The sequence below is a fragment of the Peromyscus eremicus genome, chromosome 15 (assembly GCF_949786415.1).
Source record: "Peromyscus eremicus chromosome 15, PerEre_H2_v1, whole genome shotgun sequence".
Classification (NCBI taxonomy): Eukaryota; Metazoa; Chordata; class Mammalia; order Rodentia; family Cricetidae; genus Peromyscus; species Peromyscus eremicus.
This window is the reverse complement of record NC_081431.1, coordinates 86,245,951-86,259,794: the sequence shown is the minus strand read 5'-3', so window position 1 is coordinate 86,259,794 and position 13,844 is coordinate 86,245,951. Positions and strand designations below refer to the sequence as shown.

General features: G+C 45.8%; 1 protein-coding gene across 1 annotated transcript in view; it reads right to left on the bottom strand.

The window, feature by feature from the left end:
• Positions 1-2,834: 2,834 nt before the first annotated feature.
• Positions 2,835-13,844, bottom strand: part of Phlpp1 (PH domain and leucine rich repeat protein phosphatase 1) — a 207,706-nt gene continuing 196,696 nt past the window's right edge. The window contains exons 15-17 of the mRNA XM_059280129.1: positions 9,082-9,276; positions 7,360-7,588; positions 2,835-4,934 (exon numbers count right to left, since the gene is read on the bottom strand). Of these exons, the coding sequence (XP_059136112.1) occupies positions 3,762-4,934; positions 7,360-7,588; positions 9,082-9,276 (1,597 nt within the window). The 3' untranslated portion in view covers positions 2,835-3,761. The remainder of the gene's footprint in view (positions 4,935-7,359; positions 7,589-9,081; positions 9,277-13,844) is intronic.

Sequence of the window (13,844 nt, the reverse complement as noted above, 5' to 3'; positions counted from 1 at the left end):
TGAACCAAAGGCCAATAAATGCTGCACTTACTTATGGGCAAATTCAGGGCATGCAACAGTCCAGAACAGGGAGAGCAGCTGGAGGGCCATTTGCCCATTTCTTCCTGATGTGTTCTATGCCTTCTGGAAGAGCAAGGGGCCATCCTGAGGGGACACCATTCTGGTTTCTGACATTTGTGTGGGGCTAGAGTCAACCTGGTGCTGGCTTAGACCCTCAGGACCTCTCAAGACCAGCAGCTATCATCACACCTCAGCCCGACACCTCAGGTCCCGAGCTGGTTTTGAGCCAGCCATTGGTTCTTGATCAAGGCTGAGTGAACAACACGCAAATCAGATGGGGGGACTTTGAGGCCCCCCTTTCCATCATGGCTGACCTGGCAGAGCCGTCACCTTCTCTAAATTGAGCAAGGCTAAGTGTGAACTTTGTTCCACTTGACATAGCAGGTAGGATAAGGGTTAAGAAAAGAAAAAAACTATCACAAATACTTCAGAGCTATTTGCATTTTCAAACACATATCGATCATATCAATCAACATCAGCACAAGCAAGATCAATGACAATGATGAAAGCAGTTTGCCTCAAGTCATTTGTACAACACGGGGATTCCAGAGATGAACTGGAAGAACAAATTAGCATTCAATGACAAGAAATACAAGGAACCTTTCCCCAACCACAGTCCGTCTTTTCTTCCATGTGTCACTTACGAAGGCACTTGTGTTGTGCTCTCGATTTTCTGATCAGCCCAGCTCTATGTTGGAATAGTGAGGACTCTTACATTAAGGCCCCACTGAGTTACAGATCTGGTCACCAGGGAGGCAGTTACAGACAATACCACCCCCACCTTTTTGGAGACACTTCTGCTTTGCATCAGGGATGAATTCAAAAGACCCTTTGATGAGTGTCCAAGGAGAGTCAACATAGTCCAACAGCCCTTGGTTAGGGCCAGTAGTGACATCGCAGATGTTACTCTGTAAGATGTCAAGCATACCACAGAAGCTTACTGTTTTGCTTTGTTTCCTAACCCTAGGGAATGCAGGGCTAGACAAATGCTGGACAGAATTATAATTCTGATTACATGTTATTTCTGTATTTTAATTTCCCATGGGCTAGTTGCCCATTATAGGAATCAGGAGGCCATCAACGATACCACCTTACAAAGCAGAAACCGATAGGAGGTACAACAGACACTAGGATCTAATACAGCATCTCTGCCACACTTAGTTAGTGGTGAGGATTACTTTCTATTACATGTCAAAGAAAACTGTTAAGGTTTCTTCTGGCACAATGGAGCTCATGTCCTCCACAAAGCTAAACCCACCAGTAGATGGTGCTATAACAAAAGAAACCAGGCCATGGTTGGGTCCCTGGCCCCCGAGTCTGGCCTGGAGCCCCTCACCAGAGCCAGGCTAAGTAGACAAGGGCAGAAAGCCTGGAGATCCCGTATGCAGCGGCATGCGGCTGAGCCACCAGGAACCAGTGTCCAGGCCCCAGCAAGTCACCAGCCTCACTCACACTTTCTCTTTCCCTTCACAGCTTTTCCCAGCGGTCTGAGTTTCCTCACAGGAAGCAGAGAATACACCCCTCAGGGAAACCCTTTCTCCATAATACTCACTGTGCAGATGCCATGGCTGCTTCAGGGGTCTTCAGGTATTATCAAGTACTTTAATGCTCAAAACCCACCTCAGTTTTATAAGTAGCTTTACATATACTATTAGAAGTGAATAAATTCTTCTCAGGAAATAACTGGGGAGGCTCCTACGGTAAGAGCACGGACACTTACAGGTAGGTAAGTCCTTCACATGGGTGCAAGAGAAGAAATGTTCCCCTCTCTATGTACTACTATGTCTGCACAGTTCCTTATATGCAGTGTGTAGAGTGTCTCCATGACAGAACGAACAGAGACAGAGATGACAGAGACACAAGCACTGGAGGAGCTGGGGACACAAACATGGCGTCTCTGTCTTGCTGCTTCCCCCACATCTTTTGCTGGTCCTGGTGGGTGGTGGCTGCCTCTGGTGCCATCGAGGAATACACAAGTATTCACTGACTCTGTTGACCACCCTCCATAGGCTCTGACCCCTCTGTAAGACCCATACTGCGCTCAAGGCCTCTTCCACAAAGGGGACAAGTGAACTCTGCTGGAAATGGGGATCTAAGCATGAATGAATTGGAAAGCTAGCCCGGCTTGACAGGAATAAGTCACTGGGGAAAACTAGACACTTGTGTGGCTTTTCTGATCCATGACTCACATGGCGTGATGCAGAGTAAGGGAAGGATCAGGGCCCTTGAGATGACTCCACTTCCAGTCTCTGCCACATTTTGGAAACCTGGCTCCTTCAGTACTGGGCCCAGCACTGTGCTGGAGTGAGCTAAGCCTTCTCCTGTGGCCTCAGGTTAGTGGTCTGGGCTAGTCCAATAGCACTCAGGGCAGACCTAAAGGGAGACAGATGGAAACAGAAGCCACCTCTCTTCTACATACAGCTCTCAATTTGCAGTTACAATAAAAGGTACATTACCTGCTCACATGATCTCCTGGAAGAACTGAAAGCCAACTTGGTTCTGCCGGAGTAGACGCTTCCCATGGGCACCCCCCTATACAATCTCCATCTAGTCCCTGTTAGTGTCTACACTGTACAATAATAAAAGGAAAAGAATAACACCTACTGTGTATACAGCTGACCAGAAGGTCAATTCATTCTCTGCAACTGAACTTGTTGAGTATTAAGGAAACACATAAACCACAATCCACGTTGGTTAATCTCAATGTATCCCTTCCAACTGAAAGCTGGTATGACTGTAAGACACAGCTGGGTGCTGAGACAAATGCAAATGGATCCAGTGCTTGTAAATTTCATATTTATTATAACAAAAATTATGACATGTCCATTTGTGCATTCTGCTTCAATATAACTCTGGATGTGTAGATGGTCTAAGGGACTCTATCCAGTCATGCTGATTGTGGCAGCAGTAAGGAGCACAATTAAAAAGTGTCTGCAAAGGTCCCAGGTTCCCAAGAGCAGGCTCCTGTCCAGTGACCTCAGAACCACATCACCTACACAGAACACACTGACCACATGGCCCACACCGAAGATGAGCAAAGTGGGGATGGGGCAGGGAAGGCTCCGCAGAGGGGCAGGAGTAGTTATTTAGGCTGTGTCCTTACGCCAAGACTACAAACACTTTAAGCATCACTATGCAACACTTAGCTATTTACAATAGAAATTTCTCAATCAACTGTTCTCTCAGAGAAAATTAGTGAGTCCCAGTGACTTACGTCACCTGACAGAGTAAAGCAACTCCTAGGAGTTAGTCTCCATATTCTACAAATGTCTATCATTTTCAAGACAAAAAAAGCCTTTCCCCACAAAGAAATAAACAATTACAATATTATTAAGTCATTTAGCAATGGCAACTTGCCCTGCCTTCCAAATAAACAAAACAACAAAAAGCAATTTTTAAAAATTACATTATCATTAACTGCTTCTCTGTAATATATTAAACCTTTTGCTCTTTGCCTTTACACATTTGATATGTTAGGGAAAAAAGTTAACAAATTTAAATCATATTGGTAAAGTGTCACTAGAAGAAAAGTGGTTGTTATTAAAAGTAACCAATACAAAGAGAACCTACAGATGAGCTGCAGCCAGTGGGGCAGTGTCTGGGAGAAGGGCACGGAGTAACACCCCTGGTTTAATGTGAGCCTGGGAGACTCTCTCAGTCTTTCTGGTTAGTTTATTGTTTAAAACAGTACTCAGACTGGGTCATAGTGGTGTATCGTAACAGTCTGGCAGGTGGTCCACCTGGAACTGCCGCTGTGGCTGTGGTGGTTGGGGTGGTGGTGGCAGCTGCTGCTGCTGCTGCTGCTGCTGCTGCTCCTGGTGATGTTTCATGATTTCTTTGACTTCCTCTTCCAGCTCCGGGGGTATGATAAACTGATCATCTGGATCTGGCTGAGCCGGGGCTGCAAAATAGCCTCCCGGCTTTCGGAGAGGTGCGTCTGCAGCAACCTCTATCATGTTGTGGCTCCTTTCCTGGGGTGCTACAGAGCCATTAGCCCTGCGTCGCCCAATGGTCCCCACAGCAGAAAAGTCTGCCTTCTTGGACAAGCCTGACTCCTCCTCATTGGCACTGATGACAATGCCCTCATCACTGGCCTCAGCTGGCACCTGAAGCAGGTGTTGTCTCTCCTTCTCCTTGGCCCGGCTGCAATGGATGTCCACTTCTACCTCTACCCGGCTGCCGTTGCTGAAGACACCCTCAATGGGTTCTTCATCGTCACTGTCGAGGCCGTTGTCAGAGAAGGCGCTGGAGAAAGTGGCGCTGGACAGCTGACGCTGGAAGGAGTTGGACAGGCAGACCGGGTGGAGCATGCAGCGCTGCTCGCTGGGGTAGGCGGGGCTGTTCTCGTTCAGGACTCCAGAGGGGGGCTCATCAGAGGCGGTGGAGCCCACCTCACTGCTCATCTCGGAGGTGGACAGCTCACTGCTGATCTCCGACGCCATGCCACTGCTGGAGGATGGCACGCCCAGTCCATCCGAGGGCCGGTCCTTTATCACCATGTTGACGGAGGGTGGGAAGATGCCTGGACTAGGTGGTGGCATGCTTCCTGCAGCACTGAGCTCACAGCAGCAGAAGCTGTCTTCGGTGACACTGAGCTGCACTACCACAGCACTGATGCTGTCATGGCAGCCGTAGCTCTGGGCCAGGGTACATAGCTTCTTGGCGGCAGCCAGAGCATCTGGCACATTTCGTACAGCCTCCACAGCCTCCTCAATGGACAGGCTGTCCCACAGCCCCTTACTGCCCAGAATGAAGAACTCATCCTGTGGAGTCAGAAGCACTGACTGCACATGGGGGCGCGGCACCACACTGGGATGGAGGAAGGTGTAGCCCAGGATGCGTGTGGACTCTGTCACTCCATTCACCTTGCCATCCTAAAAGAATTTCCAAAGAGACAGTGAGCACAGAGCATGTGCGGCTACTAAGCAGCCTCCCTCTGGGCACTGACTGGACCACATGGAACTATTATAGGGAACTGGTGCAGGGAAGTGTTGGCCATCCCAGGGAAGAGGCCCTGTGTGGAGTGGTTCAAGTGTAGATCTGGCTTACAAGGAGCAGCAAGGTGAAAGGAAGTATTCCAGCCATCCCTTTAACAGGGATATTTATACTAGGTGGCAAGATCTCTCCCTTTATGACAAGTTGATGTCCAGCCTTACATAACATGCATGCTCACTAGCTTGTAAAGACGTAAGCCATCCAGAGAAACACCTGGGGACGGGATGGCTCAACCTCATGCCTCTGTCCACTGGCACGACCAGCACGTGCAAAGGCGAGGGGGTCTTGTGTGGCCCCCAGACGTTCGCAGCTGGGTCACACATCTCATACGTTAGAAAAAGGAAACTAACAGAAGCACCCATTCTTTCTGTTTTGTTTTGATTTGTTTCAAGACAAGGTTGCTCCGTGTAACCCTGGCTGTCCTGGAACTCTCTCTGTAGACCAGGCTGACCTCCAACTCAGAGATCCGCCTGCCTCTCTGCCTTCCAAGTGCTGGGATTAGAGGCATACTCCACCACCACCCGGCAGAAGAATCCATTCTTATGATTTCCTTGAACTCAACTTCCAGGGACAAATGTAGAAAGCAAAGAGCCCTCTCTGAGTTCAGACAGCTCATTCTGTTTAGACCAGCAGCCAAATCCAGGCCATTTGCCTGGGTGAAAGATGAGTACTTCTAAATCCTAGCTACATGCGGCAGCTGGGTCCTCTACTTTCCAGGTTGGAGGGTCTTAGGCTTATAACCACGTCCACCTCATGCTCCTAGTTTCAACATTCTTCCCACAGAGAGTTCCACAACGACAATGCAACTTTTGTGAGTCTCTGGGTGAGCAAGCTTCTGTCAGGGAATGCTCCTGCTCTTTAGTCCCACCATCTGCCTCCACCTGGGCTTTGCAAGTGTTTGCTTGTTCCTGGGTGCCTTTCCCCACGAACATGACCTCACCAGCATGCTAAAAAGAAGGTACTAAGACGAGTCAAACAGGCTGAAGGAGTTTTCAACTCCCTTGACTCCAGCAATAAAAGCTGATCTGCCTGGTGTGGGATCTGGCAAGAACGCCCTTGCTGCCCTAGGCACCCTTCAGGTTTCTCTTCGGCGAGTGCTTTGAGAGCATCTTCAAGGTACAGAAGCCACAAAGAGAAAACTCCTCACTGTTGAAGACTCAGCAGAGCAGTGTGAGGAAGGCAAAAGTGAGGAAGAGAAGCAGCCCAGAAAAGGGGAGAGCATGGCTGACCTGCCAACCGTGACTCATGCAGCAGGCAGCTTACTCCACAGTGTCTGCATGTGACACTGGCCACTTAGTTCACTATATTCTGTGTATTAGACTGTCTGTCCTCTAACTTCTGTTCACCATCCACTTTAATGCCAACAGCTGGAACAGACAGGAACTAAGTTTATACGTGGACTCACTCCCACAGTCTCACAGCATACTGGTGTCTTTCTTGGGTGCTCAACACAGCCTCTTTCTCTTCTGGACACTAGCCTTCACCCCTCAACCCCAAAATGTGCATTGTTCTAGGAGTGATTGCTCAGAAAAGGTTAGGTTCTTGTGTGCAGATGTGTATCTATGGGTATTTGCGGGCTAATGGTGGGTGACCAAAATGCTGGTGAATTTGTAAATAAAGAGCTATAGAAGCTACTGTGGAAGTTTCACTGACAATGAATCATGATACACTGTTACTATTGTCATTTGGGACCCAGATCAGTGTTTGCTGTGGGACTGTGTCCACACTGTGAGCCGTTTAGCCACATACCTAGCTTCTACTCTCTATGTGGCTACAGCACCCACATTCGGACGATCAAACACATCTCTAGGCCTTGCACTCTGCCTCCTGCCCCATGAGAACTGTATTACTCAACTGGTAAAGGAGAAACAGCTACGCGACACAGACACTGCAGGTTATGTCAAGTAAGGCAGGATTCCCACTTTGCCCAGAGAAACCAAGACTTTCGAGGGCTGAAAGGTCATACCCTGCAGTGGCCAGGCTGAGGTACAAAACCGGCAGTGTGACTGTGCGAGCCGAGCTCTCAGCCACCCAACCAGAGAGTGCCTTTGGAGAGCCACTGGGACAGTCCTCATGAAGCATTCCTGCTTCCATGGCAACTGACGAATGCCTTGTTATCCTATAATAAACTACAGACAAGAAACTACAATAATCTATAGACTGCACCAAGGAATTCACTTTGTAATACTCTGGATTTGGAATTCTAATTTTGGAATCAAAAGCTTCCTCTGAAGACAAATGTTTCCTGAGGCGTCTCCACCAGGGGGCGCTGCTCTCGCCGCTGTCTGAGGAAAACCTTCTCACCTCAGTGATGATGGCCTTGTGCTGCTTAATTCTCTTCAGCTCTTCTTCACAGCTCATGACGTACGATCTGGACAGAGGCAGTGGCTTCCCATTTCGGCAGAGTACCGTTTGGCACTTGCCAACATTAGCAGAGGTCAAGGTAAAGGATCCGCCAAGGTCCACAGGGTCATGCTTGATGTGGCACAGGACGGCAGCACCACCAAGTTTCTGCCCAGCAGTTCCCAGTTTCCTGGACCCAAAGAGAAGGTGAACATTCAAATGTCTCAGCAACATTCTGTTCATTAAAAACAGATGGCACGACTGCACAGGGCCAGCGAAGACTCCGTCCTCCACCAAAGCCACTCAAAGGCTTCTCAGAAGACAAAGGTCCCTGGAATCTGACACCACACACACTCACATGGAGACGTATCTGCTCATATGCGGGGGATGTCACCTTTGTTAAAAGCTACTCCGCTAGTCCTGGCCCGCTGTGTCCCACGGCTGCCCTACCAGCAGTACATTCCTTCTCTCCCCAACCACTTCTCCAAATCCTCCCTGTTCCTCCATAAACCAGAAAGGAACAAACAGGATGTCCACGCAGACACTGCAGGCTGACCCTAACCACCACCCTTCTGAAGGATGCTCACTGCTTGGTTCTTGCCCTGTGCAGCCAAGACTTTCTTGATCAGTACCTTTTATTCTATAAAATGTACAGGGATAGCATTCTGGTATCAACTACCAAGTGTTTTTGTTTTATCCTTCCATTTGTCCATTAACCCATGCATTAACTGAATATTTGAAGCACCTACAAATACTGACCATTAAGAGCAAAGAACTCTGATCACAGAGTAATGAGCCTTGACAGTTATAAAAAACCAAACCAAAAAGCTGCCTCTCTTACCTAATGCGGTCAGAAAAGACCCTGAAGCACTAAGTTAAATACCCAGGAACAGCCTAGCCACACACACTTGACAACTAGAAACAAAGAACAGGCAGATACTCTAAAGACCCTGCCAGTGGGCCTTGTATACAGATTCCTAAATTCCGGCTTCTAGATGTCCATGCATTACTTTCAAATACACAAAGACTCCTAAGAACGGGCTTCTGTAACCGGAGTCTGCTATGTGTAGGGTGTGCGTGCGTGCGTGCGTGCGTGCGTGCGTGCGTGCGTGCGTGCGTGCGTGCGCAAATGGTATGTGTTGTATGTGTGCAAGTATGTATGCCTGTGTATGACATGTTCCCTGTCTCCTGAGACAGGGTGTGGCTGAAAAGTTGCTGTGTCTGGTGACTGGAGTGTCCACAGGGCCTCCGGGCTGGGGGGCCAGGATCCTGCCTGCACAGCCTATTGGGCCTTAGGGCACTTTGCTTCATCTCTATGAACTTTGGTTTTATAAGCAAGATATGAAGAGTAGCAATGCACATCCCACTGGGAAAAGTTCAGGGCATGTAAGGTAATTAGAACAATGACTATTTGTTAACTTTTACCATTGTGCTCAACTGCTGTCTGCACCCACTAGGAATCTGGCAGACAGGGAGTGCAGTGGAAGCAACAGCAAGAAACCTGCCTGCTACAGCTCTATGTGAGGCGGACTCAACCAAGAGGGCTGCCAGGGGCGTCATTCCAGAGCAGACACTACCCACCTTGGTTACAAAACCATGATCTCTGTCACACTACCCATGAGACTATGTCTCAGAATGAACACATAATAAATAAAATAAAAAGAACTAGAAGAAATTCTTTACCTCTGCATGACTATGAACGTATTGACCATGTACTCGTCTTCATTTTTTGTTTTCTGAAGCTCTTCAGCCAGAATGTCACTCATGGTGCACTGGAGAAGGTAGGGCACCTCCACATTCCGGTCGCCGTCAAACACACCGTAGAGGGCCTCCCGGTTGTCCCGGAAGTTATTCACAGACAGTGCTGCGACACAGAGCCTGTGGAGTAGGAGGACTTCTGTGGTGAGCCCATTCAGCTTCTCTTCCCTAGGCACAATGCAGTTTTTGTTTTTTTGAAAAGGGGTGCTCTGGTTTGTCTCTTCTTGCCTCCAGAAAGATTTGGGTTAACCGATCCCAAATTGGTTTGTATCAACTAATTTCTGCTTGCCTTCTCTCATTCTTCTTTTCGATTTTAGTATTTTTAAAATCATTTATTTTAAATTTGACAGGTGTGAATGTTTTGCCTGCATGTATGTATATGAACGTTATGTGTGCCTGTTACCTGTGGAGTCCAGAGGAGGGCAATTAAACTGGAATGACAGGAGATGTGAACTGTCATGTAGGTGCTAGAATTGAACCTAGGTCCTCTGCAACAACAGCATGTGCTCTTAACTGTGGAATCATCTCTCCAGACCCTATTTATTAGTTTTTTAAAAGACTCTCTTTGAATTGTGTGTGTGTGGGGGGGAGGGTTTAGGGGTATGTGTGCACACAAGTGCAGATGGCCGCAAAGCTAGAGGCATCAACCCCTCTCAAACTGCGGTTGCAGGCATCCGGAGTGTGCTGACATGTGCTGGAAGTCAGAGTGGGAACTAAGCCTGAATCATCTGCAAGACAAATTCATGTGCTTTAATTGCTGAACCATCTCTCCAGCCATCTGGGGAGTACAGAGCCAAGGTAACTGAGCCACATAAAAGAACATAGATTAAAAGATATGGGTTAATTTAAGTCGTAAGAACTAGTTAATAACGAGCCTAAGCTATGGCTGAGCTTTTATAATTAATAAGAAGTCGTGTTGTGATTTGGGAGCTGGCAGAAAGGACAGAAAAATCCACCTACATATGACGCCCAACGTTTGGCCATGTATATCCACATAATACCTGAGAAAGTTTTAAAAAAGGTTCTAAATATACAAAAAGAGCCACACATGGCTTCCTAGTCTCACGTCTCTCATGGCAGCTGCGGTACAGAGACAAGTCTCCTGGCAGGGCCAGTGTGCTTGAGCCGCCAGTGTGCCACCAATTAAGCTGCACGGCGAGGTTAAGCTTTTGCTCATGTGAACAGAAAAGGTTACAGATACTCTCAGTAAAGCAGATTCAGATGGAAAAAAACCTCTAAGCAGGTAACAGTGGGTTTAACAATATGTGTAGGCTTAAGAAAAAAAAAATGGGTATAGACAGTCACAGAAAAAAGAGTTTTTAAAGAAAGTAAAGTAATAAAAAAAATAAGCCACACAAGGATGGAAAAAACACAGGGAGTCTGGATCCTATATGGTGTCTTTGTTAACTTTGAATTTTTTAAATGCAAATGAACAAAAAAACAATAGCTGCTGAGAGACACTGGATTATGGACACTGCTAAATTAAACCACCTATATATTTTAAAAATGTCTTAACTTCAAAATGGACAATATGTTGCATTGGGGAAGAAGTTAAACAAAAGGCTGTGGATTCAAGTTAATAGAGATCAGATTTGACCAGGGAGACCTCCTGAGTATCTTGGCTACATACATGGGGGAAGAAGCAAAAAAGACTACAGACAGGTGACATGTAAGCTGATCCCTTGACATGGGGACAGCTCTGAGATGAGATGAGACATGATAAATCTTGTTGGCTACAGAGTCCTCATGACATTATTACATCTATTACATATGGCATGGATAGAGATTTATATTAGTTTAATTACATAGTCCAAACGAACTTATAAAGTTGACAGATGTCTTTTACCTGCTCAAACATAAAACAAAAAATCATCTTTAACTGACTTGTGTACACTGTACATTTCATACTCGTATGTTACCTTTGAAAGTTTATGTGTTTTCAGAGCAAGGGGATCAGACACCAATGAAAAGGGGTGGCCCAGGTGATCCAGCCTCTCAGAGTGCCTCTGTTGCAGTTTGCTCAGAGTTCTGCATCCAGAACAACTTCAAGGCTGCTGGCTGAGATGGTCCAGCCTCACAGACTACTCCAGCCAGGACTGCAGATAAGCCTTACACTTTCCCATTGCACAGAGACTGGACAACAAATAACAAACTAACTCTCTCAGGTCTTGGACATTATTCCAATTACCTCAGGGTCTCCTGAAGATGCCAGCATACCCAGACAACAGGAAACAGTCTAGAGAACACAACACTCACATTCCCAAGAAGTGGGATGGGTGGTTTTTGGTCATTCGATGGGTTATGGATGTTTGTCATCATTTCGGGGAGCTGGTTACAAATTGTTATTGGTCATGGTCAGGAAAAAAGCTAAACAAGGAGTTAAATTCAAGGATCTCTTTCTGAAGGAAAAAAGAGGAAAGTAGTATAAAAATGATGGGATAAAAGGGTGGATTGTTGAGTCTATGTTTGAACAACCACTAGTCTCAAATATTTTACAATGGCATGAATTTTGATACACTGATACAAATGTAAAATTATTTTTGCTATACTGTATATATGTCCCATTCTTGTTAAGGTATTGTGCCTATACAGCTCATTTAAAAATGTGATATAAGCCGGGCGGTGGTGGCGCACGCCTTTAATCCCAGCACTCGGGAGGCAGAGCCAGGCGGATCTCTGTGAGTCCGAGGCCAGCCTGGGCTACCAAGTGAGTTCCAGGAGAGGCGCAAAGCTACACAGAGAAACCCTGTCTCGAAAAACAAAACAAAACAAAACAAAAAAAATGTGATATAAAGTTTTCATCCTTAGCCGGGCGGTGGTGGCGCACGCCTTTAATCCCAGCACTCGGGAGGCAGAGCCAGGCGGATCTCTGTGAGTTCGAGGCCAGCCTGGGCTACCAAGTGAGTTCCAGGAAAGGCGCAAAGCTACACAGGGAAACCCTGTCTCAAAAAACCAAAAAAAAAAAAAAAAAAAAAAAAAAAAGGTTTTCATCCTTAAAAGTTAATTAGCATAATAAAGAAATACAGGTTAATAGTCATCTATAACAATCAAACTTATAGTCATGTTAGGTATGTTTTTAAGGTCATACAGAGATATATTTCAGATAGATAGGTGATCTTCAAACGCTTCAAAGACCTACAGAATATGCAATTTAAGATGTTTTAATAACATAAGGCTTTTCATGACTGTGAGACACATCTGCTCCTGGCAGCACCAATTTACTTCAAGAAAGGATGATGGGCATTGAAGAACCTCCATATGGAGTTTACTTTCTTATGGCAAAAGCTAGCCGTTTGGGCAAGAAACTGCCCTTGCCTCCACTGCTAACAGTATGCTATCCAAACTGGACCAGTAAGACACAAAGAAAAGCGACTGCCAAACTTTGCCAAGACAGGGTAGGAAAGTCTTTCAAAAAAATTCTGCTTCACACAAAAGTCTATCAGATGTTATAGGCCTGTAGGTCGAAGATGGTTGTTCTATCATTGCAGAGAAACTTTGGGTGGGTGACTAGGCAGCCAGACATCTCTGTCATTTTAGAAGTGGCTTGCTCTGCACTTCCTGTTTACTCAGATAACATTATATCCTTCTGGGGTCTTTGATGGGGTTGAAAACTAGATACTTATAGTTTTCCTTAGTTATGATAAAAGGTAAATTAGGTACAGAACTTTGGACTCACCAAGATAGGATAAATAAGTATTTTTTTCCGAAATTATAAAATAAAAATGGTCTCGACATTATGAATGTAATTCTTACCTGATAATTGTTCTTATTATATATAGTTTTATTGTGTTAGAGTTAAAACCTTTCCTTTTTATTCAGACAAAAAGGGGGAAATGTGGTGGGATAATCTTATATACTGTAAAGATGTGTCTGTGCCAAGGCACCTTCTGATTGGTTTAATAAAAAGCTAAATGCCCATTAGCTAGGCAGGAGGTACAGGTGGGACAGCCAGACACAGAGGAACATGACATGTAGGAAAACAGGTAAATGCCATGAGTCACACGGCAGCATGTGGATGAATAGATGAATTTAAGTTATAAGAGCAAGTGGGAAAAGTCTAAGGGATCAGCTGAGCTTTCATAATTAATGAAAATCTCTGTGTCATGATTTGGGAGCTGGTTGGTGGGACAGAAAAATCCGCCTATAAAAAGCAGCTTGGAAAAGTTAAGGTTGATGCAAACATTTCAGATGCATCTCAAAAAGACTTCCCACCTGAAGACTTCACCATAAGAAATACAGAAAGAAATCTGATCTCTACAGAACAATGAAGTACACCACAAATAACAAATGAGAAAGACATGTTTTACTGCCACAAGGGGAGTGTGGCACCTACTACATGAAGGCAAGAAACGCTGTTCACAACCACAATAACTATGATGATGGTCTCCTCTCCCACCACCTTATATCTGGTTCGTTCAAAACGTCCAGAGTACTGATGCTGAGAAACACTACTTTAGAAAGCAGAACACTAGGCTAAAAATACTAACAGTTTATTTTGGAATTTTATAACAAATGGGAAGGAAAACACAAGGCAACAACAGTGCAAAGGTAGAGGCAAAAGTCAAGATGTTCCTAAGGTTCCCTGTGAAGTGCTATAAAATTGGAGGTAAGCTGCAATAAATAAAAGATTATACTATAAAGCCTAAGCAACACACACACACACACACACACACACACACACACACCAC